This window comes from Astyanax mexicanus, unplaced genomic scaffold (genome assembly GCF_023375975.1).
Source record: "Astyanax mexicanus isolate ESR-SI-001 unplaced genomic scaffold, AstMex3_surface scaffold_33, whole genome shotgun sequence".
Taxonomy (NCBI): Eukaryota; Metazoa; Chordata; class Actinopteri; order Characiformes; family Acestrorhamphidae; genus Astyanax; species Astyanax mexicanus.
The window spans coordinates 1720068-1737831 of NW_026040043.1; the positions used below are offsets into that span (position 1 = coordinate 1720068).

The following is a 17764-nucleotide window of genomic DNA, read 5'->3' on the forward strand; positions in this document are numbered from 1 at the left end:
ATTCTGATTTCAGGGTTTTCTGAAAAGCAGTGAAGGTTAATGGAGACGAAAGGCTAACAAGCTAACGGAGCTGGGCTACTTTACGTGCTTAGCCTGCGTCCACAAACTGAGTTTACCTTTCTGAAAGTATTGGTGGTGAGAGGAATGCCTGATAATACATATCAAGCACAGCACTAATCAGGCACCCATCCACTCCTTCCCCATTTACCCTCCTGTCACTTCCTCCCAAACACAGGCGCTTGAGAACGCGCCCCATAGAGAAAGCGACCAGGCATGTTTTTTTTCCATCGTGGTGCACCTGCAGGACAGGTGCTATATTTACAATATAACGGATCATAACAAGGAAGTAAGTAAATGGTGAATCATAAAACTAATAAATTATAGAAGAGGGGTTGCCAACATATATATTACATATATAGCTAGCTATTTATAGGATAGCTAACTATTTACTTGTATAGTTTAAAAAACAAATATTTTATATTTTAATTTATTTTTCTATATGTTTGTGTGTACATGTTTGTTTCTGCATTATATGTATATGAAAATGAAACAAATTAAGGATTAAATCTGAACTAAAGTTTGTCACTGGCGACATCTGCTGGCCAGTGTAAGTCCATCCGTCAAACCCACAACACTTAAAATTCAATGACGTTGATGCTGTTTGTGTGAAAATAATTATTCTTCACAATATTAATAAATGCAATATGTGTAAGTTAATGTGTTGTTGTTATTATACTTGTACACAGTACAATAAAAGTCTCTGTATATCCCGGTTTAGAAAGCAGACGGTTCCAATCCTAAGCCCAAAGCTCTAACCAACACCAGGCAAACATGGCACCATTAATTTTATTCATGAATTCTATTCTGCAGTAAATGTGGCACAGCATGTTCTGTTGTAGTTTTACCCTAAAGTGACTCTTTTACAATATTAATATCAGAGATACAGCGTCAAAATACACAAACACTGCAACAGTTGGTTCATGTTTTACTATAATATTAATGTCCAATGCTAGCACATTTAGCTCAAAATTATTATAAAATTATTATAAAATTATCTTAACTCAAAATTATAGTGCAAATAAGAAATGATTACAGATAAGAAAAGATTAAAGTGTACAATTAGATATCTAGACATTCTACCATTTTACCAGATTTTTTTTCTATAACAAAACAAATTAGAATAATAATTTATATATTTCAATTCTAAACAACAATGACATTATTATTTGTATTATTATTAGTATTATTTTTATCATTATTACACTATAATAATTAATAGTCTGAATAACAGTGTAGAAACCTAAAATAACAATTTCTTATGAAACTAATAGCCAATACCATCTTTAACTGGCCTTTAACTGGATTTTTAACTGGACTAGTAAAACTGTGACAATAAATAAAAAAAAACATCTCATCAATTAACTAAAATACACCGAATTAGGTGGGTATTACAGACTAATTAGAGGTTAAACAGCTTTATCTAATTAACTGATCTTAAACTAGGCTAATTAAACGCTTATTTTTGCGTTTTAAAATTTTTTTTTTATCAATTTTAGTGAGGGTCCTTAGGTACTTCCCTAAATTAGGAACTGGCCAAAGTATCAAAGGAGCCTAGTTATCATTAGATTTTATTCACATTTTTACCCTCACTGGATAAAATAAAATTAACACAATGCTGTTTATCAGCTGCAGGTTTGAGATGAGCAGTTCAGAAGGACATTTTTTCTCCAGCAGTGACCGGCTCAACATTTGGATTTGCTGAACAGACTCTGTACAGTCATGTATGAATCTTTAGTGCTCTATAAGGACACTTAATCTTTTTATTAACTTCAGAGAAAAATGGGGAACTGTGATAATACAAACATCTAGATAAAAGCAGTTTAAAAACAGTATATTACTTATTGTGTATTGTTGTTTGCAGTTAATATCCATGCAATATTTTGCATTGAATACTTTTAAAGATTGTTGCTATGTTATTTTTATGTTACATTATTACAAATAAATATGGTTATACCAAAAATACCCTGAAATATTGTGATATTATTTTAGGGCTGTGTCACCCACCCCTACCAGCTACAGTACAAATTATATAATTACTCCCTCCACCATGCTTCACAGCTGGCAGTTTGGTGTTTCTGTGCTTTGCCTTGTTTCCCCCTGCATGGTACTGTTCTTTTGTGCATAAGTTAGTTCCAGTTTTGTTTCTTCTGTCCATAGAACATCTTTCTGAACACATTTTGGAAAATTCAGATTTTATGTACATGCAGGTCTTAAGCAATGCTTTTGTTGCATGTCTCAACATCATGTTTGTGGTTGGGGGGGAGATGCTGACCACAGAACTGAGACACCCTTATGACAAAGTCATAATACCCTTGCTTCTGCAAAAGTATAAAATTTCTAACCACATCTGTGTGCAGGCTAAAATCTTAAATCTTAAAATCTTAAATCAGACAAATTAACAAAAATGGTGCTCATATGTGTGTGTTTGTATTTATTGTGTTCTCTATGAATGCGAATTATGCTACAACAAATGAAGCTTGTGTACAAGAGACCAGAATGTATGTGGAATTAAAAAAATAATAATGATATAAAAAATACATTTGAGCATGTTTGGGAAGCAGTACTTGTTCATGAATATTTCAATGTATCTTACAATTCTGTGTGATTTTATTGGCTGCCACCAGCAAGTGACTGACAGCGGCCCCGCCCTTCAGTCGTCTCCACCAATGACTGTAAATTATAAACAGCCAGTGATATTCACTGTTCATTCCTCTCGGACAAAGGGAAGTATATGGGAAGGTGTACGTAAGCTGAAATTGAAAGTAAGGTGTAGCTCCTCCTTTAGATGAGGAGAGAAGATCTACAGAGGTTCGGATTATCTCGGTAAATTCAGAACTAAGGAGAATGTAGAAGATGAACCTGCAGATTAAAGTAAGAAGATGTTGTGAGTGTTCCTCAGATACAGAACTGTTCTTTCAGCTCAGCTCAGGGTCGGATTACACATGAAGAACCTGGAGTAAACAGATGTGTAAATACAGAGTAATTCTACAAATTATATATATATATATATATATATGCTGTTTTATTATTATGATCGTGTAGTTTGTAATATGGGAGTTTCCGGAACTGTGTCGCTACAGGTGTATTTCTGTAAGGGCGTGTTCATGTTCACATGTGCAGTAGCGCTGTTTGACCAGCAGAGGGACAGAAACTCACCTGAAATTTTGTTGTTATTTAAGCGGGTCCTTTTTTTTTTTTTTAAACAAACCTGAAAGTAACTCTGCTTCTTTATATTCAGTGTTTTAAAAATAATTCGTAATTCTATGTCCTCATTTCCAGTATTACTAAATGATGCAGAGGTGATACATTATTTCCATGTTTAGTAATAGTGATATTAATTAAATTACACTTTTCGGATTATAATATCTGGTCTCTTCACAGGGAACAGCATCTCTGGTGTCCATCTGAAGCTCCTTCACGATGGAGTCTCATCTTTCCAGATCTGGAGAAGAACCTCCTGTCCCGCAGTGAGTAACTGAACATAAGTTACTTAACATGAGCTCCAATGAGTCTTGTTCCTTTAATATATTGTGATCACCCTGCACTGTTTGATCACTGTTTTATTGTGTGACTTGTGTAAAATTGTTATTAAAATAAATAACTTTTCAGCTCTTTCCTCCCATCATTAATTAATTCAAGTTAGTGATGGGAGATCATTTGAATTAATTCAAAATTAAAACGTATTACTGTTGTAAAGCAGTTTTCTAACTAGTATCATGGAGGTTGTAGATCTGATCAGTAGAGAGGCTTGTGCTTCTGTTCGAAACCTTTAAAGAACTATTATATATGCCAATGTTTTACATATTTTATACTTTTTCTAAACTGGAATATAAGGAGGTAATTTTGCACCATGGTCAAAATAAAATCTGCTCATAAGTTTAAAGGAAATTACACTTTTTTTTATATTATATTCATAGAAATATTATTCAGACTCCCTTGAAAATAAATGACAAAGAAACAATATTTTTAATATTTGCTCGTTTTAAATGCTGCTGTTTGTTAGTGTTTTAACACAATCAAGAATTGTTTATACATTTGAAGAATATCAAGATTTAATTTTTACAGCATCGTCCAGCCCTAATGCACTTGTCCAAAGTGACATACAAACACAGAATAACCAACATAATTCTAAATAAATTCTTATTACAGCAATAGGAAAAAGCTTTTTTTATTTTGTGTGTGTGTGTGTCAGATGTTTATGCCAGATGATTTAGGTGTTCAGATTAAATATATATATATATATTTATCAGACTAACCTTTATCCAGATTCATTTACTTTGTTTCTCGTAGAAAAATAAATGATATTTTTTTCACAATATCCTATATCAGTTTGTACATGAGTTTCTCTGATCTATTTCTTTTTAATTGAGAAGTAGTAACCACACACTATAGATAACCAAACTCAAAAATATCCTAATGTAGTTATTCTGTCTTTTATTACAGAACCAATCAAAATCTGTCCTGTCAGTTCTGTCAGAAGTTTTTTTAAGCAATCTTTATTTAACATTCTACACATCTCTTTACCAGGTTGTGTAATCCTCAAGAATCTCCAGAAGCCAGCTGTGTGTGTATGAAGAGCAGCAGCTCAATATTTAATCCTCCTTGCCTCAATACCAAAGCAGAATCTTCAGAACCCAGCTATGTGTCTATGAAGAGCAACAACTCAATGTTTAATCCTCCTTACTTCAGTACTGATGGAACTGGTGTCAGTCCTAGGTGAGACACAAACTGACTTCTTTTTACAGCAGATAAAAGAGATAGAGCACTGTGTTAACTGGTAACACAATGATAATGATGTGGGGTTGTGGAGGGTCCTCTGTAATTTAATTCCCGTCCAGACTGACCATGTACCTTTTTCTCAGACGTTCTCTGAAAAAATGACAGGCTGAATTGCCTACTGTTTTTCGCTAAACCCTGTGTTTCTACAGTAAAGTTAGTCCCATGTGGATCCACATGTTTGAGTTTCATCAGTTTGGATGCAGGAGTTTTATCACTGAGTAGAAGGGTGAAATATTTTGCACAGATGTCCCCCTGAGAAAAGAATCCTGTCTGGATAGGGCTTTACCTATGAATTTTACAGCAGTTAAACTGACAGGAAGATTTATGAGTTCTGGAAAAAAGCAGGGAATGAGAATAAACTGTTAATATAATTTTTAAATCTACAGTTTATTATTTAAAAAATTATATCAAAAACACTAGTCATATTTTGAAAACCATATGCACACTTTCACCCTTGATGACTTTATCTCTCCCAGCAGGGGGAGGAGTGGTCTGGTCCAGGATCAGTCCAGGTGTGGAGTGTGTGAGCAGCTTCTGACAGATCCAGTCTCGATCACCTGTGGACACAGTTTCTGCAGACAGTGTATCAGCAGCTACTGGGACAAAACTGCTCTGTCAGAAGACTTTATCTGTCCCTGTTGTAGAAAGAGATCTAGAACACGTCCTGCTCTACATCCACACATAGAGGAGTCTATAAATCAGGATTCCTACCAACCAGTGGATGATGTTCTGCAGAGAGTCTTACAGAAACACAGAACCAGCATGAAGAACAGATACGAGAGCTTATATGAGGGAATCAAAACACCAGAGAATAGAACCCTCCTGAACAGGATTTACACTCAGCTCTACATCATAGAGGGAGAGAGTGAAGTAGTGAATAAAGAACATGAGGTTCTACAGATGGAGAAAAAATCCAGCAGATACTTACAGAACACTCCAATCAACTGCTCAAATATCTTTAAACGTGTAGAAGATGCAGAGGGAGAAACTGAAGATGAGAACATTAGAGCTGCGATGGACAGTGGCCTCAGACAAAGCAAAAGTGTAGACGATAAAGATATCAGAACTGTGCTGACTAAAGGAATTGCTGGAATTGGGAAAACTGTCTCTGTGCAGAAGTTTATTCTGGACTGGGCTGAAGGAAAGACCAATCAAGATGTAGATTTCATGTTTGTGTTCCCATTCCGAGAGCTGAACCTGATTAAAGATGATCAGTACAGTCTTCATACACTTCTGTGTGCCTTTCACCCTGATCTCAAAGATCTGGACCCTAAGATCTATGATATGTGCAGAGTTGTGTTCATCTTTGATGGACTGGATGAAAGCAGAATTCCTCTGAACTTTGAGGGGTGTGAGAAAGTATCTGACGTAACCATGACATCATCAGTTGATGTGTTGATGACAAACCTTCTCAAAGGAGAGCTGCTGTCTTCTGCTCACATCTGGATAACCTCCCGTCCAGCAGCAGCCAATCAGATTCCTCCTCGGTACATCAGCCGTGTGACAGAAATTCAGGGTTTTGATGACCCACAAAAGGAGGAGTACTTCAGGAAGAAGATCAGTGACCAAGACAAAGCCCAGAAAATCATCTCCCACATTAAGACAGTGAGCAAGCTCCACATCATGTGCAACATTCCAATCTTCTGCTGGATCTCAGCCACTGTGCTTCAGCCAATCCTGAGACAGAGTAGCAAAGAAATCCCTAAAACTCTGACTGAAATGTACTGCCACTTCCTGATCACTCAGGCCAACATTAAGAATGAGAAGTATGAGGGAAGCTGTGATAGGGATACAGTGGAATTGCTGGAGTCCAACAGAACTGTGCTTCTGAAACTGGCTGAATTGGCTTTTAATCAGCTGATGAAGGGAAACGTGATGTTCTTTGAAGAGGACCTGAGAGAGAGCGGTATTGATCTCACAGAAGCCTCAGTGTACTCTGGGATCTTGAGGGAGGAATGTGTGCTTTATCAGAGGAAGGTCTACAGCTTTGTTCATCTGAGCTTTCAGGAGTTTCTGGCTGCTCTCTATGTATTTCACTGCTACTTGATCAAGAACATGGAGGTACTGAAGGTTTTTATTCCATTGGACAGTGGATGGCCTGAAAATGTTTCACTGGATGTGCTCTTAACGGAAGTGATGAATAACGTCTCAATGAGTCAGAATGGACACCTTGATCTGTTCTATCGTTTCCTGCTGGGCATCTCACTGGAGTCCAGTCAGAAGATCCTACAGGGTTTCCTGATCCACACAGAGAGCAGCTCAGAGAGCATCAACAAAACAGTGCAGCACATCAAAGAGAAAATGGGAGAAGACCTTCCTAATGACAGGGCTAATAACCTTTGCCTCTGTCTGACTGAAATGAATGACCAGCCTTTTTTCAGAAAGATTCGGGAGCTCTCAAAATCAGAGAAACCCTCAGAATATAAAATGTCCGCTACAGAGTGTTCAGCTCTGTGCTGCATGCTGCAGATGTCAGAGGAGGTGAAGGATGAATTAGATCTGAAGAAATACAGCAATTCATGTAAGGCTTATGTAAAACTGCTTCCAGCTGTGAAGAACTGCAGAAAGGCTCTGTGAGTATCAACATTTATTGTTCTGTAAAAATAAAGTACTTTAGGTCACACCAATGATGTCACTCAAAAACTTTATATGAAATCATAAGCTAAATAACAATGTAAAGGTTCTACGGTTACAGCACATAGTCCTTCTGTTTCTCTGCATACGTTATCATCCTCCTTTCACAGTGTTCTTTAATTTATTAGGACCACACAGAGCAGCTGTTATTATTATTTATTTATTGTATTTTATTTTATAGATTTTTTTTTGGTGGTGGGTCATTCTCAGCACTGCAGTAACACTAATAGGCATAGTGGTGGTGTATAAGGTGTTTGTGTATTGTGCTGGTTTGTGTGGATCAAACAAAAAACTGCACTCACTCAGATGTAAAGTCAAAATGGAAGCTCATTTGTTGCTACACAATTAGTGTTGGTCATCTACTAGTTCTTCATTTGTAGAGGTTTAACAGGTCACAGATAATCTGTGATTTGTGTGTATTACAAGGTATGGTATGCATTTTAAATATAAATATTACTTCATTATTAAGGGGAAATTGTTAGGTATTTAAAGTTTTAATGATCTAAATTTTGAAAAGACAAAGAATTTTGCCTATTGACTTGTTTCAATCACAGGTATGGAAGCATTTAGGCTTTTCTGGCGTTGTTTACTGACGATGGAGAAAGGGACAAAACCTCTGCAGTACATGTGGGCACTGTGGTATGAGGTGTTTAAAAACTCCATCAGCACTGCTGTATCTGATACACTCGTAGCAGCACAACACACACTATCACACCACCACCATGCCAATCAGTGCCACTGAAATGCTGAAAAACAACCACCACCAAATAATAGCTGCTCTGTGGTGGTCTATACTGTGGGGTCCTGACCATTGAAGAACAGAGTGAAAAGAGAATAATAAAGTCATTTTGATACTAAAGGAAAACAAAGGAATTATAGTCTGTAATAATCTAACTGCATAGAATGCCGTGCATTATTTATAACAGTGGGTGTAGAAACAATAAGGCAGGTAATATTATGCCTGATTTTTGTATGATATACTTATTTTATAAATTTATACAGAAAATATACATGTATAGAATATACAAAATATACATTTATATAGAAATATACAAACAAGTAAAGTAATGTCATCTATGTTGTTTAGATTTCATGCAGTAACACCAGTGACACAACACCTGGGGACCACAACCTTTCTTATATTTTAAATAATGTTTATGTAGTAAATGATTTATTGTCATATGCATCTTTCGAAGTCATTTAACACATTAGCATCCTTTCTAACTGTAGAAAAAATACACATAAGCCGTACAAATAGCATATCAGTATTTATTAATACAGTATTTACTTAGCTTAGCAACCCTGCTCACAAGTCAGCACATATTTCGCTAGTGGAGAACTCATAAATATTATATATGTTTTTTATTGAAACAGCTTGCCATATGGCTATTTATTTGCCATGCCTACGTACCTTATTTATAGGCTTAGCAGAACGCTTAATACACACAGCCCCAAATATTTGGTAAGGCTTGACTAATGAACTGTTTTAACTTAACTCTGCTGTTTTCTTTTTCTGTTTTTTTTCTTCAGACTAGAAGAGTGTAATCTCACCATGAACCACTGTGAAACTCTCAGCTCTGTTCTGAAATCAGAAAACTCCCTTATAGAGCTGAACCTCAGTAACAATTACCTGCAAGATTCAGGAGTGGAGCTGCTCTCTGCTGGACTTAAGAGTTTACACTGTAAACTGGAGACACTCAGGCTAGTATTTCTCTTAATTTATTGCTGGGAAGATAAAAATTTAATTTAATTTCAAAATCTAAAAATCTAAACAAATTGAAGATTTAGTCATTCAATTGATATATATATATATATATATATATATATATATATATATATATATATATACTAGTTAATATAGTTAACATATATATTAGTATATACTAGTTATTGTAATATTTGTGATATTAACTTTTCCTTTGTAGATTTGCTTCATGTAATCTTGGGATAAAGACATGTGAAATTCTGGGATCAGTTTTAAACCTGGAAAACTCCACCCTGACACATTTGGACCTTAGTAACAACGACCTGCAGGATTCAGGAGGGGAGCTGCTCTCAGCTGGACTAAAGAGTTCAAACTGTAAACTGCAGGTCCTCAGGTCAGTGTTTGTACTTATTCATTACTGAATGGATGAAAAGGATGTGATGTAACAATAAACTGTAAAACTAATATTTTGTTGCATTGTATTTTATTACATTTTTATATGTGTCAGTATTTTTACTGTAACCATCGGGCAAGCAAGTGATATTATAAGCAAACATTTGTACAATTAAGACAAACAAAAACTATCATTTTTAATCATTCTCTTTCTTTTTCTCTTTGCAGACTAGCTTCATGTAATCTTGGGATAAAAACATGTGAAATTCTGAGATCAGTTTTAAACCTGGCAAACACCTCCCTGATACAGCTGGACCTTAGTAACAATGACCTGCAGGATTCAAGAGTGGAGCTGCTCTCAGCTGGACTAAAGAGTTCACACTGTAAACTGCAGATTCTCAAGTCAGTGTTTCTGTGAATTAATTCTTGCACGCAAACTGCATGATAAAAAATGTAATTCTTTGTGGTGTTAAAATTACTGCATATCATACTATGTATACATTTACTGTTTTAAATGTTATTTGCCCCTGAAAATCTTTTTTTGATTGCATTTTAATATATATCTTAATTGTTTTTTCTTTGCAGACTAGCTTTGTGTAATCTTGGTGTAAGGATATGTGAAATTCTGGGATCAGTTTTAACCCTGGAAAACTCCCTGATAGAGGTGGACCTCAGTAACAATGACCTGCAGGATTCAGGAGTGGGGTTGCTCTCTGCTGGACTGATAAATTCACACTGTAAACTGCAGACACTCAGGTGTTTCAGTGTTTATTTTTTAATAATTATTAAACAATAATAGAACCTTGTTAAAACATGCTACATACAGCTCATCCTACTGCTAATACTTCCATTTTGATTTGTTTTCTGTACTTTTAAGTGCTATTATATAATGGCATACAAATGCTTAGCTGTGTTTCACATTGAATTCAATAGAGGATTAGTAATGATAATATAATAATAAGATATTACAAAGAAAAGAGTGACATAGATGACATACAGATGAAAAACTGTCGCTTTGGTTTGGAGATGTCAAACAAAAACTTAAATACAAATTCTTTCTCTACAGGTTATCTGGTTGCATGGTCACAGATAAAGGCTGTTCTTCTCTGGCTGCAGCACTCAGTTTAAACCCCTCTCATCTAAAGGAACTGGATCTGACCTACAATCACCCAGGAGAGTCAGGAGTAAAGCTGCTGTCTGCTAGACTAGAGGATTCCCAACACACACTCAGGTATGGATAACTGTCTTTGGAGTTGTGTATGTGTAAATGAAACACTGAATATTTTGATTTTCTAAAAATTAAGCATCTGCAGAGAAATTACATTTTACTTTAAATGCATCATTACATAGTGGGGATTAGAGATTATTTCACTACATTTCACTTTGTATTACAAGATGCATATCATGACAATTATGGAGCACTTTTGATAGTAGTGGAAAATGGTTCAATTTATCAATTTATTAAAAATCTTTATTTAGTATTTTTCCTTTTAAATGTAAATTAAAAGAAAATGTAAATTAAATTCTAATTAAAATAGGAATGTTATTGAAACATTTGCAAAAAATCTAATGCTTTATCACACTATAATATCATAACTCTTAGTTGTTTTTCTCCTGCTGCCAATTTTAGCTAAATTCTCAGTACCAGTGGGGTATGGATTACATATTTAAACTTTTTATAGATTACAGTGGTAAGAACTACCATATTATACCTTAATTATCACCAAAATTGCAGGTGATTATAAAAACACATTAAAAACTCATGTTAAATGCTATACAGCTGTGGCTAGAGGAAGGCGGAGTCAGCTTGCCAATTTGTCATAGTAGACCCTTTCCGACTGTTAAGAAGGTGCTTTGAACAGCTCAAAAAACACTCAGCTCTCATCTGCATCAGAGAGAGAGAGAACACTGATGTCCTTGCTATATAAACAGAGAGCCATCACAGAAGCTTACACTGAGGATTCAGATTTTAAAAAGTGTAAATAAAAAATGTTTGGGTTAAAATGCACCATAATTTTCTGTGTGTGCTTCTGAGCACCGTCCTGGCCTCCAGCTATGGAACACAGTCATCTCTCAATAAACAGTCAGGAGACTTGGGTCATACAAGTTCAAAATCGGTCATTTTATGAGCGTTTCTGCACAAAGCTCATCAGCAATGAACTATAAAAGCAATTCAAAGCACACCTGTAACCAAGGGCGTAGGAGCGGGCTTGATATTGGGGGGGACACATTTGCCAATATGAACCCAAGCCCACCCAATAGTTTCCTAGAACAACATTTGTGGAAATTACTTTTAATTAAAAGTAAATTATTATTATAAGGTGATTTTACAACCTAAACATGTTACTCCACATTACAGCTACTGTTGTTAGAAAAATTATGCAAGCAATGTCTGAATTATGTACATATGACAAAAATTTTCAGTTATCACCTAATATTTAAAATAATATAACAGATTATTATTATTGTTATTATTATTATTATTATTATTATTATTATTATTATTATTATTATTATTATTATTATTATTATTATTATTATTATGTATTGGCATGTCAATTCTGTTGTATATTTACATTTTCTCCTGCACTTTTATTTTTTTCTACTGGGAGCTCTTCTTAAGATGGTGTCCTTTTATGTAAAAGAATGTAACTTTACGTTTCATAGAGATTTTTATAAACGTCAGGATATGTGGTTTTACTGTGAAATACAAATGAACAGAAGTCACGTTACAGCAGTGTTTCTCAACCCAGTTCTTATATATTCTACTGCATATTAACAATGTTCTGCATATTCTAGAGCTTCCTCTGGTGGATATACATGATTAATTTAGGCTCCATAGGGAGCTAAAGGATTTTAACAGGTAAACTCAGTAAATGACTGTTTATTAGCTGATCAGGTGGAAAACACTAGTTTAGGGCAGTGATCGGGGTTAAGTAACTGCTTTAAACTACCAACATAAAGTACTGTACAAAATTCTGGCGATCATCTACATCCAGCTTCTAGATAACTAGTTAGTTAAATCAATTTTCGTTCATTATAGCTCACAGTAAGTCCTGTAATCCTAAATGAATAAACAGTTTGAAAATTAAAGTGATTAGCTGATCAGGTACAGGGAAACATTACATATATATTTTATTTTTTTCTTTAACCCTGACTCCCAATCTAGCTCATTCCAAAGTTAAGCTAACTCACTAACACAGCTGCAGTTTATTAATCACAGTGGGTTTAAACTGTGTGCTGATTCAGAGACGTGTATTTTTAACCAGCTATCAGAAACATATCATCACAGTTGAAGTGGTTAGCCTATCATTACCTTTATTTTAGTAAAATCTCCGTATATCCAGATCTGTTTTAAAATCAGCTGAAGCTGCTGCGTCCCGATCCCGCTGCTAAATCTCACAGCGAGGGGGCGGGGCTTCCCCAACAGCAAACTGCCTCTGCTCCGCGCGCCGCAAAACCAGCAAGCTGATTGGCTGTTTCTACTGAGAAGCGTGACTTAATACCTGAACCGGCTCCGTGATTGGTCCGGTCTGTCTCCTCATTAATAGTACAGCTGACCTGAGCGAACTGATATCATTTTTGGGGGGGACAAATCCACCTGTTTCTAATATTGGGTCCCCCCGGTTCCTACGCCTATGCCTGTAACACACCCCATAACTTAGATTAACTCAGGTGTGTCTCATCCACTCATTCCAGAACATGCCATAAGTCATCATTGTCATGCCTTAAATATATGGGTGGTTGACTTGACGTGTTTTTTGATCCAGTGTGTCAAATATATATAAATAATAGAAGAATATGTCAAATACTGTGATGATATTGTTCAAAAAGTGCTGTTTTACATAATTTTACAGAGCATTCATGGGATTATCATTTTTTTTTTTTTTAATTTTCAGTCAAACCAGAAAAAGCTCATATGGCGTCCCAATCACATTTCACAAAGTTAGATTTTGAATAATAACAAGCAAACTAATTTATTTTCTGTTTAATCAATCATATATTAATAACCCAGATGTCTACTTGTGAGTCTGCTTGGGTAAAAAGTTGTGCATAATATTTTGAAGCCACATTTTGTCCCAAACATTTATGTCATATGGTTTTTAAATGGGCAATTGTTTGGAGACCTTTGGGGAGGAAGAATAACACCTCAGAAGGAGACTGAAAGTTACAGGGTGTGTTATCGCTCTTTATGATTTCAAGAAAATCAAGTATATCTAGCACTCCTGCTTCAATTCCATTTTGCACTGTCACATGGTGTGACACATTTTACACCAAAATGCCCAAATAATTTTTTTTTTGTTAATATTACCTCTAAAACTATACTGTCATATTGTAGTTAGCCTGGTTTTATGATGCTAGCATAAAGCCACATTGCTTAAAGTCATGCTAAGTGCATGAAACGTCATATGGTGTGACACAGTGTCATACGGTGTGACAGGGTTTTCTCACACCATATGACTATTTTGTCACACTATATGATTTGAACTGATAGAATATAACCTACCCTTTTTTAGAATTTTAATATTTAATATTTCAACCAACCATATATATAGTATGTGTTAAATGCAGCTTTTAACAATAAGACATCTCTCTCACTCTCTGTATGTGTTTGTGTGTTTTTTTTAGAGTGGAACATGAAGGGAAAATCAGAATCAAACCAGGACTAAATAAATGTAAGTTGGCTGCAATTCCTAAAATTATGAGGATTGTTTCACTGTCCAAATATTTTTGGGCTTACAGTGATGGCAGAAATGTTGGCACCCCTGAAATTTATAAAAGAAAATTATTGCAGACCCATGACCCAAACCCAGCTTTCTGACACTAAGTTGTACATTATCACCCAGTCAAGGCAGCCAGTGCCAGAGGCAGCAAAACAGCCCCCAAAACATTGTTGAAGCCATATTTGACTGTATGTACTTGCTTTTTTTGCTTTATAGGCCTCATTTGATTTTTTTATAAACAGTAGAATGATATACTTTACCAAAAACCTCTGTCTTGATCTTATGTGTCCACAAGATGTTTTGCCAGGAAGATTTTGACTTACTTGCATACATTTTGGCAAACTGCAGTCTATTTTTGTTTATGTCTCTGTGTTAGCAGGGGGGGGCTCTTGTGTCTCCTGCCATAGCATTTTATTTTATTCAAACGTTGACGAATAGTTCACACTGATACTGATGCACCCCTAGCCTGCAGAACAGTTTGAGTTTCTTTGGAACTATTACCTACAGTGCTGTGGGTTGTAAATGTCTGGATTATGTTGTGCACTGTGGACAAAAGGAACATCAAACTCTCTGGAGATGGATTGCAACCTTGAGATTGTTTATATTTTTCCACAATTTTGGTTCTCAGGCAATAAACATGTGTATAAATATACATATATATATATATTTTTTAAATGCAGACTATATCTCTGTCAATCTTTTTGTGTTCAGATGGCTGTGATCTCACACTGGACCCAAACACAGCATACATTCGTCTGTCTCTGAGTGAGGGGAACAGGAAGGCAGTGTGGGGAGAGGAGCAGCCGTATCCTGATCATGCAGAGAGGTTTGATGTGTGCTGGCAGGTTCTGAGTAGAGAGAGTGTTACTGGGCGCTGTTACTGGGAGGCTGAGTGGAGCGGGAGAGGAGCTGCTGTAGCTCTGAGTTATAAAACCATCAGCAGGAAAGGAGGAGGACCGGACTGTCGGTTTGGAGAGAATGAAAACTCCTGGAGGCTGAGCTGCTCTAATAACAGATACTCTGTTTATCACAATAATAACAGAACTGATCTCACCTGTCCTCCCTCCGGCTGTAGGAGAGTAGGAGTGTATGTGGACTGTCCAGCCGGCACTCTGTCCTTCTACAGAGTCTCCCCTGATACACACACACTCACACACTTACACACATTCAACACCACATTCACTCAGAGCATCTACGCAGGGTTTTATGTTTCAGATGTTGGCTCCTCAGTGCGTGTGATATAGGATAGCCAACTGTGGGTGTGTGTTCACTGTACAATTCACTGAACCTGAATGGAGGTCCGTACGTTTTTTATTATAATCACATGTGTACCGTGTACTTGTGTGTCCTCCATTGTTACTTACGCTCGCCTTAACACTTGGGTCATTTATGGGACACATTTTAGAATGTGTAGAACATTGTGTAAATTTAAAAGAATGTTTAAAGATAAGATGATAAGCACTTGTAAATATGAGGAATGATCTATTAATGATGGAAGGCTTCAATATGTTGATTAACATTTTGACATTCTTCTGTATTATTTATGTGTAAGATTTGACTGTATAAGATTTAAAAAGGGTCTATGATCAGGAGATCGCTGGTTCAAAACCTGTTTGTGAAGCTTGCCATCGGTCACCGGAGCCCTGAGAGAGCAAAGTTGGTCTTGCTCTCTCTCTGGGTGGGTACAGTAGATGGCACCCTCTCCCCTCATCACTCCTAGGGTGATGTGGATCAGCCCAGGGCTGCATCTGTGAGCTGATGTATCAGAACCGAGTCTATTATCTTTTTTCTCTTTTCTTCTTTTTTTGTGTGAAATCATGTGTGCACTTAATGTTTTTCATTACTGTTTTTATTGTCACTTTGCATAAAAGTGTGTAACTTTTATAAACCGAAATATACTAAAGTAAAACAAAAAAACTCACTGACAATAACTAGTAGTAGTACACTGCTAGTTTTATTTATCATTGAGGAAAACCTACTGCACACAGATTTTGTATTTGTAGCCACATGTACAGTTTATGAGTAATTTTGTCTATAAATGTACTTTGGTTTAATTTATGTATGGGAACCTTTTAAATGTACACAGATTGGTTATTAGAGGCCTACAGATTCTTGATTTCTCAAGAGTTAGAGGAAAACAACAACTAACAACAACTGTTCTATTTAAGAAGAGCTGCTTCATTTTTTTAAGGTAAATGTTTTTTTTTTAGATGTGAGAGAATTAATCCATTTTTTTTATACCTGTTGCTTTGAAATCTTTGTGTACGTGTGATGTACTGTATGTGTAAGGTAGACTTGTTTTTGTGTGTGAAAAACTAATCTTACTTTTCTCATGTTTCTTATACCTGTGTAGAGTTAGAGGGGGGTGTGGGAGTGTCATGGTGGCAGGTAGCACAACACAGCCCCAGGATAATACACCTTATTTTATTTCGCGAACACTGTGATAATTTAGAAATAAGAACTCAGGTGAGCCAGCATTTTTTATTTATTTATTTTTTTGGGTTCGGGAGGATCTAGTGTGTGTTCCTTTTTTTTTTTTTTTTTTTACTTTTTTACTATAATATAAAACTATGGTACCAATGCTTTATCTGTTTATATAAAAATGCAGCAAATAGTGTCACATTTGTGTAACTGTGTTTCGTTATTGTGCTCATGTTACTCCATAGTCTGCACCTGTTCTTAGTTAGGAGGAGCAGGAAAGAGGAAAAGAAGGTTACTTTGTTCGACTGCTTAAGCAACTGTTTTCTATTTGTGTGAGTGTAAATACTTATGTGATTGTAGTTATTTTGTGTTTTCACTACCCAGATATGAATAAAATTCAGCAGTTTGACCAATCAGAGAAGAATTTGTGCTCACATGGTTTATTGGTGTGTATTTTGGTGCATTTAGGTTTATTCCTTTGTGAAACCAATGATTTAACCCAAATAAAACGTGCAAATGTGAAACCATTTATAAATATTAAGTGAATTGACTTGGTTTGGGGTGAAAAATGATCTATGTCTTAATGGATAGAGTTAGAGTAAGGACCTTTAGGGCGAGCCGAAGTTTTGTTGAGTTTTTACATTTTTTTATTAGTTATACAAATGGGTACAGTGATAAATCGAAACAGGAAACAAGCAGTGACAGCAGAAAATAAACAATGTCAAGGACATGTAAATAAAGAAAAGAAGAAAAAACAACAACAAAAATAGCCAGAGGAATTGCCAAAAAAAAAATAATGATCAGCCACAAGAATTTCTCAAATTATCTTTTATATTTATTGATTTATTTTATGTTTAGTATTATTTAAATTATATTGTAATGCTTTAAAACTTTTAGGGATCTACCAATTTTTTTATTCAATGAGGGGCCCATTTACTTAATTGTTTGCAAATATATTTTAAGATCAGAGTTTATAAAAGATATATAAGATGGCAGTTTTTTGAGTATCTACCCAAAAAAGTAGGTGTTTTGTCGAGTTCTGCTACCC

The 17764-nt window shown here is 35.6% G+C and overlaps 1 protein-coding gene across 1 annotated transcript; it reads left to right on the top strand.

Annotated features, from left to right (window-relative positions):
• Nucleotides 1–5322: 5322 nt before the first annotated feature.
• On the top strand, nt 5323–16403 carry LOC125789974 (NACHT, LRR and PYD domains-containing protein 12-like). The gene is made up of 9 exons (XM_049473091.1): nt 5323–5803; nt 5849–7412; nt 9004–9174; nt 9399–9572; nt 9800–9973; nt 10638–10802; nt 11660–11668; nt 14201–14247; nt 15007–16403. Exons 1-9 carry the CDS (start codon nt 5602–5604, stop codon nt 15537–15539), a joined length of 3039 nt encoding a protein of 1012 aa, XP_049329048.1. The 5' UTR covers nt 5323–5601; the 3' UTR covers nt 15540–16403.
• Nucleotides 16404–17764: the final 1361 nt, after the last annotated feature.

Excerpts from the sequence above, each read along its gene's own strand:
- LOC125789974 (XM_049473091.1), top strand. The coding sequence starts at position 5,602 with ATGAAGAACAGATACGAGAGCTTATATGAGGGAATCAAAACACCAGAG. Across the intron at positions 5,804-5,848 it reads CTGCTCAAATATCTTTAAAC|CTGCGATGGACAGTGGCCTC; the intron begins GTGTAGAAGATG and ends AGAACATTAGAG. Across the intron at positions 14,248-15,006 it reads CAAACCAGGACTAAATAAAT|ATGGCTGTGATCTCACACTG; the intron begins GTAAGTTGGCTG and ends TTTTGTGTTCAG.